Source organism: Amborella trichopoda, chromosome 1 (genome assembly GCF_054954075.1).
Source record: "Amborella trichopoda isolate Santa Cruz 75 chromosome 1, AtrichopodaSantaCruz75HAP2 v2.0, whole genome shotgun sequence".
Lineage (NCBI taxonomy): Eukaryota > Viridiplantae > Streptophyta > Magnoliopsida > Amborellales > Amborellaceae > Amborella > Amborella trichopoda.
The window spans coordinates 4,470,414-4,495,103 of record NC_142336.1 but is presented as its reverse complement, the minus strand read 5'-3'; the positions used below and the strand labels follow the sequence as shown (position 1 = coordinate 4,495,103).

The 24,690-nt window shown below is 36.3% G+C and overlaps 1 protein-coding gene across 4 annotated transcripts; it reads left to right on the top strand.

Annotated features, from left to right (window-relative positions):
* The first annotated feature begins 1,938 nt into the window (after positions 1-1,938).
* On the top strand, positions 1,939-21,400 carry LOC18427153 (Ribosomal protein L4/L1 family). 4 transcript variants are annotated; one of them, XR_016049233.1, is made up of 9 exons: positions 1,939-2,233; positions 2,373-2,431; positions 12,503-12,626; positions 16,496-16,644; positions 18,040-18,147; positions 18,393-18,512; positions 18,808-18,981; positions 19,257-19,703; positions 21,115-21,400. XR_016049233.1 is itself a non-coding variant. In XM_006836208.4 (9 exons), the coding sequence occupies exons 1-8, from the start codon at positions 2,125-2,127 to the stop codon at positions 19,689-19,691; spliced, it is 945 nt and encodes a 314-aa protein (XP_006836271.4). In that variant the 5' UTR covers positions 2,115-2,124; the 3' UTR covers positions 19,692-19,703; positions 21,115-21,400. The 4 variants fall into 4 exon arrangements, 3 of the variants coding, with proteins under 3 accessions (XP_020518463.1, XP_006836271.4, XP_011620734.3); XM_006836208.4 differs by having other exon boundaries at positions 2,115-2,233; positions 19,590-19,703; XM_020662804.2 differs by lacking the exon at positions 21,115-21,400 and having other exon boundaries at positions 19,257-19,879.
* The last annotated feature ends 3,290 nt before the right edge of the window (positions 21,401-24,690 follow it).

Here is a 24,690-nt window from a genome sequence, read left to right as displayed (position 1 = left end):
GATGTTTGGGAATTATCCCACATCGAAAGATGAGAATTCAAATATGTTATATAAATAACTATGTAATTGGAAGATAAACACAAGTGTGAAAACACTAGGGCATCTGTGCATGTGCGCGTTGCACGTGTGGCATATGTGGGAGTGTTGTGTGTCGCATGTGTGACGCGTACACACGTGTGAAAGTGTTTTTGAGGCTTGAACCAGCTAGAACCGGTGCACATGTGCACACGTGCACGCGTGCATGTACGTGCCGCACGTATGACACGTGTGGGATTGTGTGTGGCACGTGTGGGAGTATGTGTGGTGCACACGTGCACGCGTGCATGTTCGTATGACACGTGTGGGAGTGTGTACCGCTCGTGTCACACATACACACGTGTGGGAGCGGTGCGTGTCGCACGCGTGACTTGTACACACGTGTGAAGGTGCTTTTGAAGCTAGAACTGGGAGGGAACCGCTAGAACCGGGACGGAACCAGACAGAACCGGGTGGGAACGCGGCGGTTCTGCTCTAAAACAGGACGGTTCCCGATTTTGTGCTGGAATTGGCACGGGCTGTGCCTCCGGTTCGACTCGCCGATTTTTAAATCATTGGTTTCAACACCCAAAATACATATTTTAATGAGATATTGAGGTGCACCTTACCGTGATTGTTTAAACTTGATATGTTATACAAACCTCACCCAATAAATATAAAAAATAATATATATATATATATATATATATATATATATATATATATATATATATATATATATATATATATATATATATATATATATATATATAACATAGAGTTAATATCATTTGTATGTATTTTATAATATATACCGAGTTGGGTAAAGTCAACCCAACCCTGACCTGACTGTAGCCGATAGGATCCAAATTGGACCCAGCCTTGAGTTAGATATGAGTCAAGTCAATGTCAAGTGGACCGAGACCCGATCTATTTGTGTTGACCCATCAGGGTCTTCACTCAACCCAATTCACACCCCTAGGTTGAACCCGTCACCCACCAGTTCCTAGTTGAACTAGTTGAGTTGGCCTTGGCTCGATTGACTGAACCATATTAAGAAAAAAATAAATTAATTTTCAATTTTTTTTAAATACTTATTAATATTGTCAGGTTGGTAAGGCGTCACAAGATGATATCTTGAGATCCATTCATACCACAAATAGGGGACCATTTCTATTTGTGATATGCCAAATCTACACTAATTTTTTGGGTGTGGTTTGTATAAGCTTTCACACCTTTAAATCTTGTTAAAAGATGAAGTTTCATTACTAGAAGGAAAACTGTTTCATGTAGGCGGGATCGCATTTTTATAATATGCAGTCTAGATATATAAAGCATCCATTTTAAAGATTGATGCAAATAGGTAGTCCATCTAAAAACAATTGTAACTAACAGTCCAAATATTTTTTTAAATACAATCATTATTTATTTATATATATATATATATATATATATATATTATAAATCATATTCATGATCTCCATGTTAAAGATTATATATTCTTTAAAAATTAAGATCACGTTAAATTTAAAAAATATATTTATTGCCAAGCCCACATTTCTACAATATGCAGGCTGGCCGCATAGAAATGTTGTTATGCTCTAAAATTTTATTTTTATACATAATTGTGAAACTTAACTCCAAAATGCTGTAGATCGAGTAGATCTCCAAACAATTAAGTTTTTTTAAAGAAAGGATATCAATTATGTTACAAAATACACTATTTGTTGATTTGAGATTTTATTTTATTATATATATATATATATATATATTCATGTTGAGATGATTAATTGGAGCGTATTTTGATATTGGAGGACCTTTTTTGGATATATTTTTTATGTATACTTGCTTAAACCCTTTCCCATTTTTTTTTGCTTCAAATTTCATTTTGAGAAGGCATCATAATTCATAAACGTCTAATGCGATTGCCAAGGTAAAGAGCCTTCGTGATATTTACTCACTAGAAAGGGGTTATTGTTTCCCATGGTTGAGAAAAGTTCCTTGATCATGCCTGTATTTTCCATCGTTTGCCCCTTAAAAACCTCCCCCGCTGCCAGTAGGGTTTTAAAACGAAGGATCTCTGTAACTTGTTCTTCCTCAAGGACCACAATGAGCACGAGGAAAGCCCTAACCTCCATTTATTCTCTCTCTAGAAACTCAACAATTCGCCATTTTCTCTCTCCTTATGCAAATGATTTCAAAGCTTTTTCTTCAATAGGTGCGCCATTTCAAATCACATTAGATTTGCATTTATAAAGGATTCCGTGTTCCTGAAAATCGAGCTATTATCTGTGATTTTTGGAAACATTTATGGGGTTTTCCCAAATTAATAAAGTTATGGGTTGTTTAAATTGCAGGAGCTTCACCTGGCAATGATTTCAGAGACCACTTTCTCTCATATTTGGATGCACCGCAGGTATGATTGCTTATATTTTCATCAATTATTGTAAAAATCCAATGGGTAAATAAAAAAGCGCAAAACTGATTAAAAGAAAAGGAAAATCAGAGAGATAATGTGAAAGTTAGACAATGGAGCCAAGTAAGGATCAGTGAGCATCATAATAGTGTGAATCAATGGGTTAACAACTCATTACAATTTTCAATTTTGGGTTTTGAGTTTTGAGTAGGAAATATGGGAAAAAAATATGTAACCAAATGACCGAATTACTAGCAAAACTTGATTCTGAACTCTTTATTTTTATAAATCTTAGGATTTATGAGAAATTACTTGCAATATTTCACAATAAATTTTTTTATGTGTATTTTTTTTTTTATTCATGTTTATTAATTACTTGTCTGTATACTAATCATCTGATGAGCAAGGGCTAGATTAATCCTTCCAATCCTTAAGATTGTGTCCTGAAAGGAAACTATACATAGGAAACCCCCCCAATTTATATTGTTATAGTATTTAGAGGAAAAATGTCAGATTTTTGGCATATGTACCACAGGGTTCCTTATGTTTTATTTTATTTATCAGATGTTCCTGTTTCGATATCTTTACCATCTTTCTTGTCCATGCATGAGGTATTTGTAATGCACAAACCAAATGTCTGGAAGAGTTCCATTAACTTCCATTTTTATATCACGATTTTGTGGTTTATTCATTACAGTGTTTCAAAAAGCGCTAGGCGGCACGTAGGCGGTCCCGGGGGTCCAAGCCGCTCAGCGCCCAGAACCTGGGCAGCCCAGTAGATTTTTTTATTTTTTATTGGTTTTCTCTCTCTAAAATAACCTCTAATTTGTTTTAGGTTTCAAATGAACATAAAACTCACAAGTTTTCCCTTTAGTATTAAAAAAATGACCTAAAAATACCCTACTTTCCCCTGTAGTATTAAACAAATGGGGCGGCCGCCTAGTCGGGTTTCCGGGCACCTAGGGATATCCGTCTAATTTGGCCGCCTAGGCCTGGGTGATGTGCCCAGGCCTTCTGAACCGCCTAGGCAGTTGCCTAGGCGTTGGGCGTTTTGCTTTTTAAAACACTGATTCATTTCAAGACTCGTTTTCAGCTTACTATGAATACTAGGTTAGAGACAACACATGCCTCTTGTCGGTTTGACACATGGTTGCTGAGAACACTTGTTACAGAACAAAACATGAGTTTAATTGGCCTCATATGTTTGTACCAAGTGAATCATATTTTGTAGAAATGTTTGCAATATCTATTGTTACTTATATAGATGAGTTGAAAAATTTTCATCATCATCATTAGAGCCTTTTCTCAATTATTTGGCGTCGGTTGTACGAATCGTGGTTCGTCATTCCATTCTATCTAGTGAGGTTATAAGTCTCTATATCTTTTCTCACTACTTCCAACAATGTCCTTTTGGGCCTACTCCTTGTCCTTTTTTAGCCTTCCATCTAAATCAATTCGCACCTCTTAACAAGTGTTGTATTGGGTCTGCCTTGCACGTAGTCAGCCCACTTAAGTCTATTGTCTCTCATCTTATCACCTATTGGAGCCACACTTAAGTTCTCTCGAGAGTATTTATTTTGAATTTTATCCCTTCTTATCTTGCCATTCATCCATCTCAACTTCCTCATCTGAGTTACACTCATCCTGTGAATATGTTGTTTCCTGACTGCCCAATATTCCGTTTCATAAAGCAAAGCTGGTCCCAAAATTGTCCTATAGAATTTGTCCTTTAGCTTCGTTGGTATACGACGATCGCATAAAACTCTAATTGGACATCTCCACCTTGCCCATCCAACTCTAATTCTATGTGAGACATCTCCCTCAATCTCTTCATTTTTCTGTATTATTGACCCAAGATATGGAAAGTGCACTCTTTTTTAGTATTTTTGATCGTCAATCTTAACTACTTCCTCGTCTCTACTCCTAGTATTACTAAACTTGCATTCTATATACTATATCGTAGTTTGACTAATTTTAAAACCTTTAAATTCTAGAATTTTCCTTTGAAGTTCTAGCTTTGTGTTGACGTGACTGTAGGTCTCATCGATCAAAACTATGTCGTCCTCGAACAACATGTTAGTTTCAGTCACGGTAGATAACCAGACAGTTTGTGGATACCCTGACAAACAGTTTAGAACCTGACTGTTGTTCAATGGGCTGACTGACAGTCGATTGCCTGACTCACAGTTGATGGCTTAACTTACAATCGATGGCCTAACTTACAGTCAATGGCCTGACTGATGGCCTAACTTACTATCTCAATTCCCAGAAAATTTTTGGCAGCACCTCCCCTTATCCGGGTTCTGTGATAAACGAATAATACCAGAACACTCCTAGTACCAGTCGGACTCCCGTAGGAATCGGAGCAGGTTTTAGAGGTTATATCTGGAACAAAACACTCCTAGTACCAGTCGGACTCGTGTAGGAATCGGAGCAGGTTTCGAAGGTTATATCGAATGGCTATGTAAATTTGAAATCTGGAGGTATGAGAGGAGCTCGCTTTCTTCGAAGTGTTTAACGGCACCGACTCGGTTAGAAAATCGATATACAAATGGTATTTGGTGAGAACACTCCCAGGATACAGCCAGATCAGGAAGAAATTCCTAAATCTCTGAATTGCACGTTCAAAGATTCGCTCAAAACCACAGTAAAATCATACCGATATGTCCTCTATTACCAAAATATTTCTCCAGACCATTTGAAATTATGCCAAAAAATCTTCTCTGAATTAACAGGAAGATGCTCCCTTAAGCATTCAAAAAGCTGTAACAATCTCTATGATAGGTAAATAGACATCATGAAACATGGCATACCCATCATAAGTCACAGTGAAAATGCACTTAGAGAGAGAGAGAGAGTAGTAGTATGATTTTTCAGATTTTCACACACCAACCAAGTATCTTGTTCTCTCTCTAAATTGAAAACAAATATATAAGGGAGGAGAGGATGATAGGTCATGAAAACAAAGGACCACATCATTACCATAACATGATCTTATGTGATGTCAACACATCATAACCATGTGGCAAGTATAAAGAGTGTTAAAAGGAGAGAGAGATGAGAAGGCGCCACATGTCGCCCAAAACTTAAGGAAATCAGGGAGACTCCAAGAGTTAACCGAATAAAGAGGTAAAAGAGAAAGGAAAGAAAGTGTGGTCCCTTGTACCACCCAAAGTAAAGAAGTCAAGCATAAAAGAAGAGGTAATAAAGGCCTGTTTGTTTTGAAACAACACAAAATTTTAACAATCCCCCACTTGTTCCAAAACAAAAGGACTGCCAAAGAACATATCAGGAAAGAGAATGCATAAGGGAAGGTGTCTAGTAGACTTGAACCTTCGCATAGTATTATACAGAACACTTATCAGGACAGTGAGTGGACGAACCTTGAACTATGTCCATAAAAGATAAGCATCCCACATACCACACATTTCCTTTCAAAGACTGTGATTTTCTAAAAGGCTTGCGCTTTAAAGGCCCTGCGCTAATCCTGTTTTCATGAGCGGTCAAGGAAATGCCTAGTTTCCATTGGAAGCGGCCTCCACCTCCACACTCATATAGGTGAGTCTATGAAAGATGTCTTGCAGTGCGACACCCGAGCCTAGGCCTTATATCGTCTAGGCAAATGGAATCATTAAGAGCGAAGCTCATTCTCTTTTTTGTTGCAGTAAATACACCACACAGCCAAGGATGGGGCAGAAATCTTATAAATTTCCATAATATAAAATTTTGTGGTGTAAACTTACATCAGACATCACACGAGTGACTTGTTTGTCCTTTTGAACCTTAAACTTGGGATCTCCTTGTCCTTAGGTCGGGTTCCCATCACTTTGTGGCATAATATAACTGGGTTTCAATCCCATCCCTCTAGCTGTCTTCCAGACTTGGTCCCTTGCAAGGCCTTTAGTTAATGGATCCGCGAACATGGAGTATTGAAATAACTCCATCTTCCAACAAAAGGCTCAATTGACTGTGCCTCAAGTGAATATATCTGGATTTTCTAGGATAAATTTGCTTTTCGCTTGGAATACTGCAGCTTCGCAGTCACCCCATATTGAGACTGCAGGCATGGGCCCAGAGACAAGGGGTACGTCTACCAACAAGTTCCTTAGCCACTCAGCCACTTTACTAGTGATTTCCAAAGCTATTAACCCCGATTCCATCCTGGATTTGGAGATACAAGTTTGCTTCTTATAACCCTAAGCAACGACACCTCCAGCAAAGGTGAAGATCCATCCGCTAGTAAGCATGGATTCATCAGAATCCGTAATCCAGTTTGCATCGCTGTATCCTTCGAATACAACGGGTTTACCCACATAATGTAGGCCATAGTTAATGGTTCCTTTGAGATACCGCAGGACCTTATTGACTGCATTCCAATGCTCTTGACTTTGTTTACTGGTGTATCTACTCAGTTTACCCACAACAAAGGCTATCTTAGGTCTAGTGCAAGACATTGCATACATTATATGTCCAATGACTCAAGCATAGTCCAATTGGGAAACAAGACCGTTATGGTTCTTTCTGAGTTAATTTGAGCATCATAAGGGGTCGAAACTGGCTTGGAATCAAAGTGGCCAAATCTTTTGAGCACTTTTTCTATATAGTGGCTCTAGGTTAATAATACATACACAGCCGGATTCCTCCCTATTTTAATTCCAATATCACATCAGCTTGCCCTATGTCTTTCATATTAAACTCAGAAGACAATAAGTTCTTTGTGTCCTTTATGCATGCAGTAGTGCTGCCTAGTATGAGCATATCATCTACATACAGGCAAATTATAACAACTGCACTGTCACAAACTCTGGCGTACACGTACGTATCAACATCATTGATCTGAAAACCGTGTGATAAAATAATTCTATTAAAATTTTCATGCCATTGTTTGGGTGCTTGCTTCAAACAATATAGGGATTTCACAAGTTTACAAACTTTGTGTTCTTGTCCCTTGAGGACAAATCCCTCAGGTTGCTCAAGATAAATTTCTTCATCTAGTTCACTATGGAGAAAAGCTGTTTTGACATTCATCTGATGAATTTCTAGATGGTAAATAGAAGCCAAGGCAAAGCGAACTCGATTGGTAGCAATTCGTGTGACTGGAGCATAAGTGTCAAAGAACTCAACCTTGCCTTTTGTTTAAATTCTTTTGCAACCTGTCTAGCTTTACATTTCAATAGTACCATCCGCCTTAAAATCCATTTATATCCTAAGGGCTTAGAACCAGAAGGTAAATCGACCAATATCCAAGTATCATTCTCCAGAATCGATTTCATCTCATCGTAACTACCTCCCTTCAAAAAGAAGCATCACGTGAGGACATGGCATCTTGGAAATTTTTAGGATCTTCTTCCAAAAGATACATTTGAAAATCAGGACCAAAATCTATTGGTTTCCTGATTCTCTTACTTCTCGTGGGTTCTAAATCCTCAGGGTTCTCATGCTCACCAATTTTATGTTTATTTCGTTGTTCTTCATATTCATTATCTTGCTCACCAATAAATGTGTGTTCAAAAAATTCTGCATCTGTGGACTCTATAATTACATTAGATTTCAGGTCCCGAAATCTATATGCTTTGTTGTAATTAGCATAGCCCACAAAAACACAATTGACGGATCTAGGTCCAATTTTGGGCCTCTTAAGGTCAGGAAGCCTTACCAAAGCTGCACAACCTCAAACGTTGAGGAATCCTAAAAGAGGTTTCCTTCATTTCTAGAGTTCATATGGTGTAATATAAGATTTTGAATATGGTATCCGATTTAAAATGAAACATGGAAACATGAAAGCCTCTCCCCAAAGATTTGCAAGGAGGTAAGAATTGATGAGCATGGCATTCATCATATCCATAAGAGTGTGATTTTTCCTTTCGGCTAAACATTATGTTATGGTGTGTATGGGGCAGTAACCTGGTGAATTATTCTATTTTCTTCACAATAATTAGTGAAGTCGACAGAACAATATTCACCACCTCTGTCACTTCTGAAAACCTTAATTCTTAAATTCAGTTGGTTTTCAACTTCTGTTTTGTAAACCTTGAATTTCTCAAATACTTCATCTTTGTTTCTAATCAAATAAACATAGGTGTATCCTTGAGAAATCATCTATGAAAGTGACAAAGTATTTCTTCCCACCATGAGTCTGTGCGCCTCTTAGATCACAGACATCACTATGTGTCAATTCCGGTAACCTAGAACTTCATTCCGCTTTAGGAAAGGGTTTTCTTGTGATCTTTGACCGCACACATACATCACACAGAGTATTTTCTAAATTCTCACACTTAGGAATTAGGTCTAAAGTACTCATTTTCTTTAATGCATGATAATTAACATGACCTAATCTACCATGCCATAAAGAAAAGGAGTCAAGCATATATACAGAAGAAGATGCACCTTTTTCATCGAGAACATTGAGCTTGAACATACCCTCAGTAGCGTAACCCCTTCCCACAAAGACATCATTCTTTGACGAGATAAACTTGTCGGACTCAAAAACAAGTTTGAAACCCCTCTTGTTCAAAAGGTATGCTGACATCAAATTTCTCCGGACTTCAGGGCATGATTACATCCATGAGGGTGAGGACTTTACCGGATGTGAATTTTACTTCAACTGTCCCTTTACCAAGTACCTTAGAGGAGGAAGAATTGCCCATATACAGGGCAGTTTCCTCCCCCACCATTTCATAGGTCCTAAAGATGTTTTTATTGTTACAATCATGCCTGGCAGCTCCAAAGTCGACCTACCATACACCATTAACTTCAAAGATCATAGCGACAAATTTTTCTTTGGCCACATTAGCATGAGCCTGCTATCTTATTTTAATTCTACAAAATTTCTTCATATGGTCGGCTTTGTTGCAAAAATGGCATACCGGGGGTTTCTTACCCTTAGCCTGAACTATCTTTGTATTTTAAACTTTCGAGTCCTTCTTTTCTTCTTTGTTATCTTCAATTTTCATTCCTTTTTCAGTCGTCGGCTTCTTCTTTCTCGAACCTTCAACTGCATGGGCTCTGATGGCCATCTGAGACTTATATTCTTTCTTATCTCGAAGTCTGGTCTCCTCTTCGATCCTCAAATGGGTCATCAACTGTTCAAGGCTGAAGTCTTCAGACTTGTGCATCAGTGTGTTCTTGTAGTCTTTCCAGGAAGGCAACAATTTATCGATTATTGCCTCAACATGGAATAAATTATCAAATTTAATACCATTAGATGCGAGTTCATTGGCTATGATTTGAAAATCATGAATTTGAGCCAGTACTAAGTTTTCTTCCGTAATTTTAAAATTTAAGTATCTACTAATGAGATACTTTTTTCTACAAGCATCTTCTTTATATTTGGCTTCTAGAACCTCCCAGAGTTCTTTTGCAGTTGACATTCATGAGTAAAGATCAAACAAAGGATCACTAAGTGCATTCAGGATATGCCCTTTACATATGTAATCATTTTCATCCCATGCTTCAATTTCTTCGGTAATCCGATCTGAAGTAATCTGATCACCGGTATTCTCCGAGGGACTAGTTGGAGCAGCGGGACGTGGTTTCCTTATTACATACTCTACTTTTAAGGTTCTTAGAAGAAATAGGACCTTAGATTGCCCTCTTCTGAAATTAATTCCTTCAAAGAGATCTAGTTTACGAAATCCTGGGTCATTGCTTTCAGTGAGCTTCCAGCAGCCATCTTGTAAATTTAAACACTTTGAAATTGTTAGTTTCAGTCACGGTAGATAACTAGACAGTTTGTGGATACCTTGACAAACGGTCTAAAACCTGATTGTCGTTTGATGGGCTGAGTTACAGTTGTTTGCCTAACTTAATGTCGATGGGCTAACTTATAGTTGATGGCTTAACTTACAGTCAATGGCTTGACTTACAGTCGATGGCCTAACTTACAGTCGATGGCCTGACTTAGATGGCCTAACTTACCATCTCAATTCCTAGAAAAATTTTGGCAGCACCTCCCCTTATCCGAGATCTGTGACAAAAGAATAATACTAGAACACTCCTAGTACCACTCAGACTCTCGTAGGAATCGGAGTAGGTTTCCGAGGTTATATCTGGGAACAAAACACTCCCAGTACCTGTCAACTCCTGTAGGAATCAGAGCAGGTTTCGGAGGTTCTGGAGGCATGAGAGGAGCTTGCTTTCTTCAAAGTTTTTAACGCCACCGACTTGGTTAGAAAATCAATATTCAAACGGTACCCAGCGAGAACACTCCCAGGATACAGCCAGATCAGGAAGAAATTCTTGAATCTCTGAATTGCACGTTCAAAGATCCGCTCAAACCCCAGTGAAATCATACCGATATGTTCTTCTCTGTTACCAAAATATTTCAACAAACTATTTGAAATTATGCCCAAAAAACTTCTCTGAATTAACAGAAAGATACTCCCTTAGGCATTAAAAAAGCTGTAACAATCTCTATGATAAGTAAATGGACATCATGAAACATGGCATACCCATCATAAGTCATAACGAAAATGCACTTAGAGAGAGAGAGAGTAGTACAATTTTTCAGATTTTCACTCACCAACCAACTATCTTGTTCTCTCTCTAAATTGAAAACGAATATATAAGGGAGGACAAGATGATAGGTCATGAAAACAATGGCCCACATCATTATCATAACATGATCTCATGTGATGTCAACACATCATGACCATGTGGCAAGTATAAAGGGTATTAAAAAGGAGAGATAAATGAGAAGGTGCCACATGTCACCCAAAACTTAAGGAAATCAAGGAGACTCCAAGAGTTAACCGATAAAGAGGTAAAAGAGAAAGGAAAGAAAGTGTGGTCCCTTGTACCACCCAAAGTAAAGCAGTCAGGCATAAAAGAAGAGGTAATAAAGACCTGTTTGTTTTTGTTTTAATTTTAACACAACATACAACACGGTACCTGATCTTGTAGGTGCCTAGATAAGTTGTCTATAAACTAAGACAAACATATATAGGTTCAATGTAGACCCCCGATGTAAACCTATTATCACTGAAAACTCATTTGTCTCTCCACTAGTTGTTTGCACAATAGTTAGCGCTCTCTCGTACAAATTTCTCTCCAACTTTTTTTTTTTTTGATAACTGTTAACTTTTGTATTGCTGTGAAGAAGGGAGGGTACGAGGTTACTCCTGGAGAGACTCCTGGTAAAAAAAGGATGGGTTAAGGGAGCGTATACAAAATGGGGTTATAGGCTTTCCCCTTACATCTTGTGCCCGTATACAAAATGGGGTTATATGATTTCCCCTTACATCATGTACAGTAGTGCCTAAAAAAAGAGAAAAAGAAAACCCAAATTTCTCACCAAGTTGATATAGTATATGAAAACTTCTTTTTTTTCCAACACCCACCAAATTAAATCTTGAAGTACTCTATCATAAACTTTCTCTATATCAATAAAGACCATGTGGAGGTCGTTTCCCTTCGCCCTAAACTTCTCAATCACCTGCTTAGGTAGGAAGATAGCCTCAATTATTGACCTCCTTGGCATAAAACCGAATTGGTTTCTTATACACTCGTTTCATACTGTAGTCCTTGCTTAATCACTCTCTCTACAACTTCATAATGTGGCTCATAAGTTTGATGAGTTGGAAAAATTAATAAACAGATATGTAGATCTTGCTTTTAGTTTCTAATTATATGGTTTACGCCTTAGATTGGTTGCAAAAAAGAAAAAAGAAAAAAGAAAAAAGAAAAAAGAAAAAAGAAAAAAGAGTTTGATGGAGATTTTAGTAATGGTGGTGGTCTTAATGTTGTTTTGATGTTTGCATTCATAATTGTTGAATACTGCAGAAATAATTTGTATTTTCTTTCTCAAGATTATCCTCAATATCTGTATGTATTTAAGTTTCATAGTAATCCCTTTGGAATTCAGTTTTATCATAATGCATAATGGTCAAACACTGCAGAATCTTAGTTGTACAATATTTTCTTTCTCGATAATATTAATGATCATATGTAAAATGATTTCAAATTGGGCTATTTGAGAACCTGTTGTTGGGATGGCTATGAATTGGCATCATGCCACATGTTTCATCGTGTGACGAAGAGCTTTGTCATGACTTTGTAATTTTAATGATTCAGGTCCAGTTACCGTTCTTGACAAGAAGTATTTCCACGACTGTCTTGACTCCTCAAACATCTGAAGGTGACATCCCTCGGGAGTTTCTAACCCAGAAAGAAGTGGTAACTCCAGAACGCACTCCAGGTATATTAGATGGCTGTGTACATAAATCATGAGTTTATATTCATTTTTAAAACACCCCATCTATCTTTTGTTGTTTCATTTGTCATTCCATAAGAATGTTTTTTTTTTAACAATTGCAAGACCTATTTTTTTACTAGTGAGGCATACTAGAACACATGGAAAATAGGTTAGGTGTGCTTTAAGGGATATTATCAAAGGAGAAATATGATTTGGACAAGGGTTGTTCTTTTCATGTGTTTTTTTCTTGGTTTTTTTTGTGTGTGTTTTTGGCAGTGGCTAAATATGTTTCTTACTGATTAAAATGAGGCATTGAATAGCTTATTCGTATGTAATAATTTACAAAATAAAATAACAATAAAAGAATAGAAAATAACTAGACTTTTAAAGGTAATTTGCAAACACTATTATGAATTACTAAGGAACCATTTTGACAGCTGAACAATTCCATTAAAGAACAGAGTTATTTGGAAGTATTTCTTCATAGAGTTGTGGGTTTTTTGGCGGCATTTTCTAGCATGCAGGGCATAGCAGAGCAGACATAACTATTTCCCTCTGCCTTTCCTAAATGACCATGGGAGTAAAGAGACTTATCTGTTGATAAATGGTCCTTCCACACACGGTGTAAATTTGCCATGGTACATACATGTGCACAAAACATTCAAAATGCTTTGTTATATATGTCTCACAACATCCCACCTCTTCAGCTAGAATGTCAACTGATGGGAGACAAAAATTGTAAATAAGTAATCGTGTATGCATCTAGTTAATGATGAATAAATACCCAAGCTTTTTGTTATAACATATGGAAAGCTGATGATGCCATAAATTAACTGTCCCCTGTTCAAATGATAATTATTTTTAATGTCTTTAGAATTGTTGCGAACTTTTGTGAGTTGGTGACTATTCTAGTAATACTAGTGTTATCTCCGTGAAGAGGGGTAGGTCCTTGAAAGTTGAACCTGAAATTGGCAATAGGGTGAGATATCCAGTGGTAGCATTGTAGGGTGTTGGCATGGTTCTACTTTATCACAAGACTTAGATATCACATTGTCTTACTACCCTATTATGTACAAAACTTTTAATTTGATATAAATTTAGTGTGACCCCATGAGGAGCATTGATCTATGAAATTTGAACCCCTAAACCGTGAATAGAGCTGGATACTTTGCTGATAGCATTGTAGGGTGTTGGTTTGGCTCTACTTCATCACTAGACTTGATGTTATATTTTTTTTCTCACTGCCCCAACTAATACAGTTCTGTTTAATTTTATATGACATCATATTTGGAGAATTGACCTCGCAGAGCTGTTTGTGGTACTTCCTAAAAATTTGATAAGAGAGCTTTTCTTTTTGGGCCAGTGGGAGTGTGATCATAGAACTTTTTAGGGTTAATTTAGGGTAGTGTTTGTCGGTGAGAGTCAAGGTGACCCTATCTTCTGGGTGCTCATTAGGGAAAAATATTTATTACAGTGAATTTATGGTGGTTGTGGAAAAGAAAAATCAAGATAAGCCCCATCTCCTGGAATCTTTCCAGGTAGAATTTATTGGGTTAGAGTGGAGTACCTAGCATGGGAACGGAAGTCTATATGTGTACCAGGAAGTGAAGTGCCTTGAGATTGTGAATAGGGAGGTAATGGATGGATGTATCCTTCGAATGTTTTTTTTTCTTTTTGGTAGATATCCTCCGCATGGGACATTGTAGATTTACATAACATATCCTATGGGAATCTAGGCCAACAATGGTGTTTTATTCAGGAACAATAAAGTCAAGAAGGCATTATTGGATCCTTTGGAGTTGTTGGTTTGTTGGAGGCAAGGATACCCCCTGTCGTATTGGGACAAAAATATTGATGGGCATCTTTGATGCCTTAATGATCGAAGGGAACTCTCAGAATATAATATGTTGGGCTACTAGGGATACCTCAAATCTATGGATACAGGTGTCCGGGGAAGTGCTAGTCAGGATTAGAGATGGTCAATTATTTGGAGGTATTGTTTACTGGTTTCTTGGATTGTGGCTCTGTGATGGGCCTGGGGAGGACTCTTTGGAATAGAACCTGCTTGGTAAGTTCTACTCTTTGTAATCCTACATATGTATGGTACTTCTATTTTACTTATTTTATTTATTTATTTTGGTTGCCTAGACTCATTTTATTCAATTTTAGCATCTTATCCGTTTCATAATATTCTGACATCAATTATGTCCTTCTCTTTCCTTCTTTTATGTCCTTGCCCTAATTTAATTTCAAGGGGATTAATAAGCAAAGCGAAGCTAATGTAATAGCTGAATGAAACATATGTGGCTGGATTAGAATCAGTATGTCATCCTTATGCCCTGTTTTGTTGGGGCAGGACAGCTCATTGCTCTCTTGCCCACTTCATGCCATAGCATCCAAGTTTTGACGATTAATGAAACAATTGTTGACACTATGAATGCAAATGTTCTTGACCCTTTGCAAAGTGAGACTGCTTTTCTGATTTGACCAAAGGGCCTCTGATGCCATTGTACTTCATTAATGAATCACGAAGCTAAAACTGCTGATCGTGGCATTCCAATTTTGGTCCAAACTCCATGGTCTGTATGGTCTTTTCTGTTCCTTGCCCTGACCAACTGGATGCAAACTGGCAGTGTTAAGTATTTATAACATGTTATGATGTAAACAAGTGCTCCTTATAGTTTGTAGATTTTCATTTAGTCTTGCCCTTTGTGTCTATGATATTGTTTGAATAGTGAAAAGATTTGCTGGGGAGGATACTGTGTATTTACTCCCTCAGAGTAAAACTCATGTTAGGGATATTGTTTGGACCTCATGTTTTGGTGATGTAGACTCTAGAACCTAACAACCAATCTCAAAGAAAAAATTTCTAAAATAGGACTCTCCATGTACCGTAGAAAAATTAATGTTCCAGGATTGAACAAGAACTGTTCAATTTTCAGAGGGCAAAACTCTTGGTGTTCAAGAACTTAAATTCCATTTTATTTTTTCCTTAAAAATAATCATCTGATGATACTTGGATCCCAAAATTTCGGATAAATTTTTTATTCACAAGTTACTCTTTTGCCTGAGGGAGTTATTGCACAGTATGCTTCTGCAAGAGCATGCTATACGTGCTCACTAGAATGCAAAATTGCATATCAAAAAAATCTCTTAAAGTTACTCGTTTGCTTGAGGGAGTTGTTTTATAGCGGAAGCATGCTATACGTGCTCATTATAATATGATTCAGGCAGCATTGTAAACTAATTGTTTTCGGTTGTCCATTTATTCATTTATTAACATGTTGGGACCTTTTCTTGTCTGTGCAAGCAACCAATACATAATAAACATATCAACAAACAAATAGCCCATTTATTGTACTGACTCCTCACATGCATTTGTAATATTGGGAGCATTTAAATTTTGATCAATTGTTTTTATTGAATAAGAATTGTGATCATTTATTTTAAATTGTTGTTGGGATTATTGCCTCATTCTACTATTCTTGGAAGCATATACCATCAAATTAAAATTCCTTTGATGTTCACATGTTCATTTAATGAATTCGACTTGAAATATATCTGTATGTAGATTTAAAGCATGTTTTGCAATAATTTCCTTATACACCTTTCCTTATTTTATCAAACAAAAAGTGTGTGCCTAGTGGGGCCATAAACACTGCTTTACTATATGTTTTTATGATGAACTACATTAGATTGAGGATGTTCATTCAATTGAGCATATGATGGTTGTATTAGAAGAATGCTTTGTTCTTTCCAGAAAAAAGAAAAGTGTACCATTGCAAAATAATGCTTGGGATTGGATGAATATAATCAAGGGAATAGCTATCGGAAGACTTGTATATTGGCGTAATATATTTTTTGGTTTGTAGGATTATATGAGGATCTAGTTGCAAGAGTAACAAATTTCCATAATGAAGATATGGGTTTGATGGTCTTGGCTGGTGATGTGTTTGATGTGCCAATTCGGAAAGACATTGTTCATAGGGTTGTAAGGTGGCAACTTGCAAAAAGACAGCAGGTACTGTGTAAACTTGTTCGAATTCTTTAATAAAGTATTAATATTTTTATCTTGATACTCATGCCTTCTAAACAAAGTTGAAGCACTCATTTATTCTCAGTTAGTCACAGTACTGAATTTTTGAGAGAGTTTTCCATATTACATTCTCTAGGAACTAGTTTTATGGTGATTGTTTTCTTTATGGGAATACTTTTGCTCTGTGCACCGAGAAGGGTGGTGGATGCTGAGAGAAGTTAGACTAGAATAACCCCATTCAGTTATTTGATATATTGAGATTCCAGGGGTAACCTGAGGTTTAAATTTTGTTTGCTTTTCCGTTTGGCGGAGGTTTTGGTGTGGGTAGGTATAGATCCATTAATCATCTAGCTGTGTGCACACACGTATACATCTTGCATAATAGTGCACACATTCACAGGGAATATAAATTCTTTATTGTTAGAAACCACAATTTGGGAGAGGGTGGTTCCAAAATGCATTATACGGTGCTTTATACTATTAGGACATCCGACTTCTGAGAAACACTGAGATATGGCAATACACTAACATTAGAATTTCTGAGAGTTCTGGTATTTTTATTTTATATTGTGTTTATTTACTGTAATTGTTGGATGACGAGAAACGTGGGGATGAAGCATTTGCATTTTTCACTATTTCAGTCTAGACCAATCTGAACTTCTTATGGGTAGTGAGTTGCAATTAGGGGCCTTGTTATATGATAGCGAAAAAATAAGTTCAATTATCTTCTTTTTGAGGGTGTCAGAAGCACAGAATCCATTTTATCTTCAAATCCACATTTTTGTTAATTAATTCAATTATCCTCCAGCACTTCATTTTGTGCATATAGCAGTTTTGGAACACTATTTCCTACACATACTCGTCATATAGACATAACATGTTTTCTTACTGATTTAAATTTTTTTGCATGTTTTCTCTTATCAAGTTTAGTCTTGGGATTTTGGGCATGTTGACTGATTAAGGTGTTGAGCTTTGCAGTACCATGCCCAAGTTCAAATCCTAGCATGAACGATCCAAAGGAAAAAAAAAAAGTTTAGTTTTGTTCTTGGGACACTATAGCATACATCAAGAAGTTTAGTTTTGTTCTTGGGACACTATGGCATACATTAATGGTATATAGAATGTGTGAAGCACATCGCTTATCAGTTCTGAAAAATATTCACTGAGCATTGAATGTAGTCCCTAATGGCGGATAATCACCTTGGTGCGGTTAATCTCTCTATCTTCATCACGAATGGGGTAGATGTCCCTGGGGTGTACTATATTCCAAACACAACTAATGTGTGGTATGAGTTCTTTGTATTATTTGTTCTTCCATGTCTGTCTAATTGTTTAATTTGACATATGCAATGGTTCCTTTCTTGCGCTGCTCGTACACAGGGAACCCACTCAACGAAAACCTTAAGTGAAGTAAGTGGAACGGGCAAAAAACCGTGGCCGCAAAAAGGTTCTGGTCGAGCACGGCATGGAACATTGCGTGGGCCGCAGGTAATTTCTTTTAAATTTGTTCAATTTTTGGTATATTACTCAACATTGTGGTAGAATACATAAGTCAGGGGATGCGTAACATGAAATTTGTTCATAGCTTGATGATTCTTCAATTTATTTACTAATGTATGCCCCCATCTAGCTCTAAAGCATCATGGCGTGGGATTTATTTGCAATTTCTTGGTGTTCCATAGCGGAGGACCAAACAGACTTGTGCATGTCTTTACTGTTTGTGCATGTAACAGTTTAGGCATGGAGCAACCATGCACGGGCCTAAACCACGTAGCCATGCATTCAAGCTGCAAAAGAAAGTTCGTCGGCTAGGGCTTAAAATTGCTCTGTCAGCTCGTGTAGCAGAGGGAAAGGCAAGTTGGTTACTGGAATACATATATATGTGGATAGGTAGATATCATTGATTCAAAAAGCGGTCCGCCCAGCGCTTGGGCGGACCAACTAGGTGGGCTCTCCCTGGGCACTGCCTAGGGAACCCTAGGTGCCTGCCTAGTCGTAACAATTTCAGGCTTAACGCTTTACAATATCAGCCTTAATGCTTTTCTTTTCCCTTATAGTAAATAATCAGGCCTAATGTTAATGGTATTTGGACAAAAAACCATCAAAAGAAGGAAAACAATCCTAAGATTGGTTCTTTTTGGGTGGCAGCTTCTTGTTTTCGAGGACTTGGAGGTCCCTTCCCATAAGACTAAGAATGTCGTGAGTTATGTCTCCCAAATGGAGGGTGTGAAGAAGCTTTTGTTAGTAGATGGTGGACACATCAATGAAAAGCTCAAGCTAGCAACGCAGAACCTGCATTACGTTAATGTCCTCCCTTCAATTGTAAGTTTTTCAACTTCCTAGGTTACTCTACTTTTTATGGTTTGGATTAGTGATTTAAAAAACACCAGGTCGGCGTGGAATTGTTTGGTCCTACTCGGGAATTGGTCACCCGTGCTGATTTTGTCAATATATAGGCAATCGTCTGCGTCTAGGGTTTAGAAGAGAGCCAGTGATTTACTACAGTACAACACCGATTCACTGTTTTTGATCGGTTTTTGGCTGGTTCACAATTTTTACGCGTGTTTTTTCGCCTTTTTGCTATTTTCTTTGTACAGTAAAACAGCGATCCGGACCTCCGATTCATCGATTCGGATCGGTTTTTGTGATGCCCTATCCGGGTCACTAATCCATTGTTTAAATCACTGGTTTGGATTACCATCTCCTACCTCGCTCTCAATATTTGTTGCATCTTCTCGACTTCATATCTGATTCTACTTTCGAGAATTTACAAATCTCACTCCTCTCTCTCTCTCTCTCTCTCTCTCTCTCTCTCTCCAAGTGTGGTTCTCAATATCTTTACCTGATTGCCCGTCATGTGGTTTAAATCTCTCTTAAATAGTTCTTGTTGTTGCTAATTTTGAGGCTTTTTTTTTTTCTTTTTTTCTCAGGGTTTGAATGTGTACAGTATATTACAACATGACACACTTGTTATGACCCGCGATGCGGTGAACCGGATCATAGAACGGATGCACACCCCTATTAACCGCTGAGTGTTAAATTTGGTATGCTGCTTTAACTCGGTTCACCGCCATTACCAAATGAGCCAATACCTTTCTTTTCTTTTTTAATTTTGTATTCTTGTATGTTTCTATTTTGAAATTTCGATACAATATATTTGCATTGATCGTTAAATTAAGAAACACTGATACTCAATGTGAAGAGGCCTGTTTTTAAGCAACTCTTATATTTGTTTTGTGCCCCCCCGCCCTCCCCCCCCCCCCAACACCTTTTTTGGGTATGCCTTTCAATAGATGTTACCAGCCCATGGTATGCCTTTCAATACATGTTACCAGCCCGGTTTCTCATTATCATTATTGTCAAAGCCTTTGCTTAACAATTAGGGTTCACCACACGAATTTTGGTCCGTTATTTTACTCTATTAAGAGTCATACTTTCGGTGAGGTTATAAGTTATCATATATTACTATTTCCAACCATATCTATTTTAGCCTTCTAGTCTTCTACTGGAATTAACTCACACCACCTAAGTTTAGAAAAATTCATATTTTTTTTTTTTTAGCTTGTCTAATATTTTTTTAGGTCCCTTTTAATCCCCACCTTTGTATTTTATTTGACCAAATTTTAATATATTTGTGGATCATTGATTCGCACTTATCCATATCCAATCATCGAAAAAAAAAAGAAAAAGAAAATAAAACTTGTAAAAAGGTCCAAAATTTAAAAAAAAAGAAATAAAAGAAGGAAAAAGTTTATTACATATGCACATAAAAAATACATTAAAAAAGCTGTTTTAATGTTGAAAAACCCTCTAATTAATCATCTGGACGTTGAGATCTATGAATATAAAAAAAAAATAGATTTTGAATTTAAAAAATAGTGCATCTTGCAACATATTATTTAGACTTTCCATTTTCAAGATTTTCATATGTTTATAGATCTACTTGATTTTAGGTTTTTTTGGAGTTTAAAATTTTATAATTAAATATGAAAATAGATTTTCAGATAATCCTAAGAATTCTTTAAACCATAATTGCATGTTATGATAAAATTTGGATGTGCGTCTTAATTGGATCGTTTAAGGTTGCAACCAATATTCGTAAAATTGAACCGGAACGGTTTAACTAGTTTTGGAGTTGGGAGGTGGTTAACCGTTTTAACCGGTCAAGTAGTTTTTTTTTTTTTTTACAAAAAAGTCCAAAAAAATAAAAATAAAATTGAAAAAAAATAAAAAAAGTTAGATTAAGTGTATATTGTTATATTACATACATTTTATCTTACAAAAAAAATTGAAACGACTTTTTATATAAATTAATATTTGAATACTATGAAGATATGCGAGACAATTTAGAATTTGGCATTAATTCAATTAATGAAGTTACAAAGGCCAACTGACAATGCTAGTAGTAATGAGAGCGGTGAGGGGGATCTTGATATTGTTGTGTTTCACTATCAGGATTTACGAAGCGAAAAATCTGAGTAAGGCTTGGTGGAGTCTGTAATGCTGCAGTTGTATCCTTTCGCCAGTCAGTAATATTTCTTGTGGTACACCCTTGGCCAAAGTCTCTTAGACTCATCCAGCCTTTATGCTCTTCCCCACCTTGTTTGTGTTATCCCCATCATGTTCTATGTTAGCCGCACCTTTTTCTGTGTTACCCCCACCCTGTTCTGTATTATGGCCTTTAACATCTTCAATATTAACATCATCATGAATAACCAGGTTACGGTGACGGTTACGGCTTCGTCTTTCCCTTGTTGATTAACTTCTATGCCTCGATGCCTGGACTTTCAAATTTTTGTTTTTGTTCCCTAAAATCCCCAAAAATCGACCTCCAATTTTTTTTTTTGTTTTAAAATTCATTCATTTATTTTATGCAATCAATAATCTCACACTAATATTGTTTATATATATTCTTATATTCATCACAAAAAACATATTTTTATAAACATATATATTATATAACATGAAAAACAATCCTCACAAAGAAAATATCAATTTGACTTTTCATTCAATAAACCCTAATATCCTGAAAATCTCTGAAATCACGGAAATCCCCAAAATTGACCTCCAAATTTTTGTTTTTGTTCTAAAATTCGTTCATTTATTTTATGCAATCAATAATCTTACACAAATATAGTGTATATATATTCTCATATTCATCACAAAAAACATATTTTTATAAATATATATATATATATATATATATATATATATATATATATATATATATATATATATATATATATATATATTGTATAACATTAAAAACAAAAAAACCCTAAATTCCTAAAATCGAGCTCTAAATTTTTTTTTTTGTTGTTAAAAAATCGTTCTTTTATTTATTGCAATAAATAATACTAGTCAAATATTGGCTGAAAAATCCTAAAAAAGCTGCAAAATTAAGAAAAAAATTTAAAAAATTTGGGCTCAGGCTTACCTTGACTGCTTCAATCTCAAAATCGAGTCCCAAATCTCTCCATTTCAATGAAATCAGGAGTCTTGAAATATATGTATCTCTGTGATAATTAAAATCCCCTACTTTTTATCGAAAGAAATTGGAAAACTAGGCCAAAATCAAATGAATGGCGGATTTTTTATAAAAAACTGAAGAACACCAAAAAACGCACCAAAAATTCACCAAAATCGATCTAATCTTGGAGTTTTTGATTCAATATTGATGGATTTATAAAAGATTTGAAGGTATAGTATAATAATTGAGCAAAAAAATAGCAAAAATATGGCAAAAAAAAACATAAAAAAGTTGCAAAAAATGGCGGATCGTAGGTTCTGCCCAAATAACGGGCACTGTTGCAAAAAACGGCCTTTGTCAAAAAGTTGTCGGTTCGAGGCCAAACCAACCGATTGTTTAGCCGATTTCTTTCAAGATGTGTTTTTTACTAGTACACTAAAACCGGACTTAATCGAAATCGCCACTCCACCGGTAGCAAGCTAATCGGCCGGTTTTTCGAACACTGAACATTGGTTGCAACCTTATAGAAACCACACCCTAAATTGTATTAAACAAATAGTAGGAGTTAATTTATGTTATTGACTTAAAATAAATCAAAATCTGAAAGAAATGGAGACTATTGAGTAAAATAGATACAAGAAAAAGTATGAAAACCTTGAAAGTTTACAAAAATGAATCATATTTTATTTAATAAAACAAAACCAATTTTAGAAATTTAAATAAAAAAAGTGAAACGTACCCATATTTTGCGGCCGATGCATCTTCGATCTCAGCACAAATTGATGTCTCCAATCCCTCGTTATTTGTCCCAAATCAAAACCCAAAGAACCAAAATTTGGATTTTTTTTTTTTTAAAGTTTGAATGGAGTTTTTGAGCTTTCAAAAAATGCAAATGAATTGAACATCCAAATTTCAATCCCATTTTTCTTGTTTTGTTTGTGAAAATCATGCATGTGGTTGGATCAAAAGCAAAAAATATACATGCTTAGGGAATCAAGTTTCATCTAATATTGACCATTGATCACAAAAAAATCATTTCTTTTCAATTCAGGAAACCCGTTAAATCTATTTTTTTCCCCGTAAATCAAGGTTTTCAATAGATTTATCGGGCAAAATCTAAGAACTAAATTTGGGTGTTTTAGGTCTAAGACGGGTGAGTACCTTAAATTTTCTTTTAACCCGTCTCAAGCCTGAATAAAGGCGGTAGATTATATAAATAGACAAATAATATAAAACTTTACCAAAACTTTTCATGATGAACTTGTAGAGTACTTTGACGAGTTAGTGACTCGATCGATCGAGCATCATTCAAATTCAGGAGAATCAAGCTAAGTTGTACTCCGGAAAGCTTGTACAGTACTTGCTTGTGTATTGTATAAGCCACTACAAGCTTGGCAAACCACGGACCTTTAGTTACTCGTTCGAGTGAGTCATGTCCAGGTAGTTTTCAAACTCTCTGAGCCTCTGCATGACAAGGTGCGCATGATACATGCCTGTATGGTACACCACAATCCATCTTCTGTATTATTATTATTGAAGGGCAACGGGGATCCATCTTAGTGGGCTGGCAATGGCCTGGGCGGGCGGCCCAGCACGGTAAGCCCTAAAACACTAGGACCTAGGCCACAAAATACGGCACTGAGGTTAGGTTGGGCTGAGCTACACCAGGGCTGCTCCAGCCTTCGTTTCCTTATTTATTCTTTCATTTGTTCTTTAATTGTATTTGTCCCAGTTTGACGTGATAGTGCCATGGCTGGGCTTGGGCTTGGTCCAGGCAGGGCCAGTGGCCTAGTCCAAGCCGGGCCTGGGCTAGCCTTTGGAGACAAGGGCTTGCCCATGGCCAGGGCTGGCCCGTTGCAAAACCTACATCTCACTTCCATGTACATACACACACTTTTGGTGCTTATATACTCACTATTCCAAAAATATTAAATTGGGAATTATTAAAATACATTTTAGATTTAAACGCATATATTATGCTCCAGCAGGAGTTGCTCCCTACAGTAAAAATTGCACTTGGAAATGTTTTTGGATGTGAAAATTTGGAATCCATTAAATATCATCAGATAATTATTTTAAAAACAAAAAATCAATAAATTAGATTTTAAGGACTTCAACTTATACGTTGATGTCTAAACATAGATGGTGCTCATTCAATTTTAAATCGTTATTTTTTAGGCTGATAGAATTTGTGTTTAAATTCTCTCTCTCTCTCTTTTTTTTGTTTTCTTCTTCTTCTTCGTCTTTCTTTTTTTTTTTTTTTTTCTTTTTTCTTTTTTTTTTGTGAGTTGGTCTCTAAGTCATGGAGGATAAATTCCCAAAAATTGGGATCCTAAAAATATGCTAGCTTGATTTTTGTTTGAGGGAATAAATGAACAGCTCAAGAGCACAAAATCATTTGCCTTTGGATATTACTAAAGCCAAAAGATTTCATGCTCCTACAAAAGCATACTGTCCATTTACTCGGGTAAAACCCAATACCCAAATCTTCGATATGTAGCCGTTTCAACTCATAGACTAACATCGATAAATTAAATTTTCAAATATAACACTCTCTATAC

Coding starts and splice junctions, on each gene's coding strand:
- LOC18427153 (XM_020662804.2), top strand. CDS start 1,999: ATGGTTGAGAAAAGTTCCTTGATCATGCCTGTATTTTCCATCGTTTGC. Junction 2,432..12,502: donor CATATTTGGATGCACCGCAG/GTATGATTGCTT, acceptor TTAATGATTCAG/GTCCAGTTACCGTTCTTGAC. Junction 18,513..18,807: donor CTCGTGTAGCAGAGGGAAAG/GCAAGTTGGTTA, acceptor TTTGGGTGGCAG/CTTCTTGTTTTCGAGGACTT.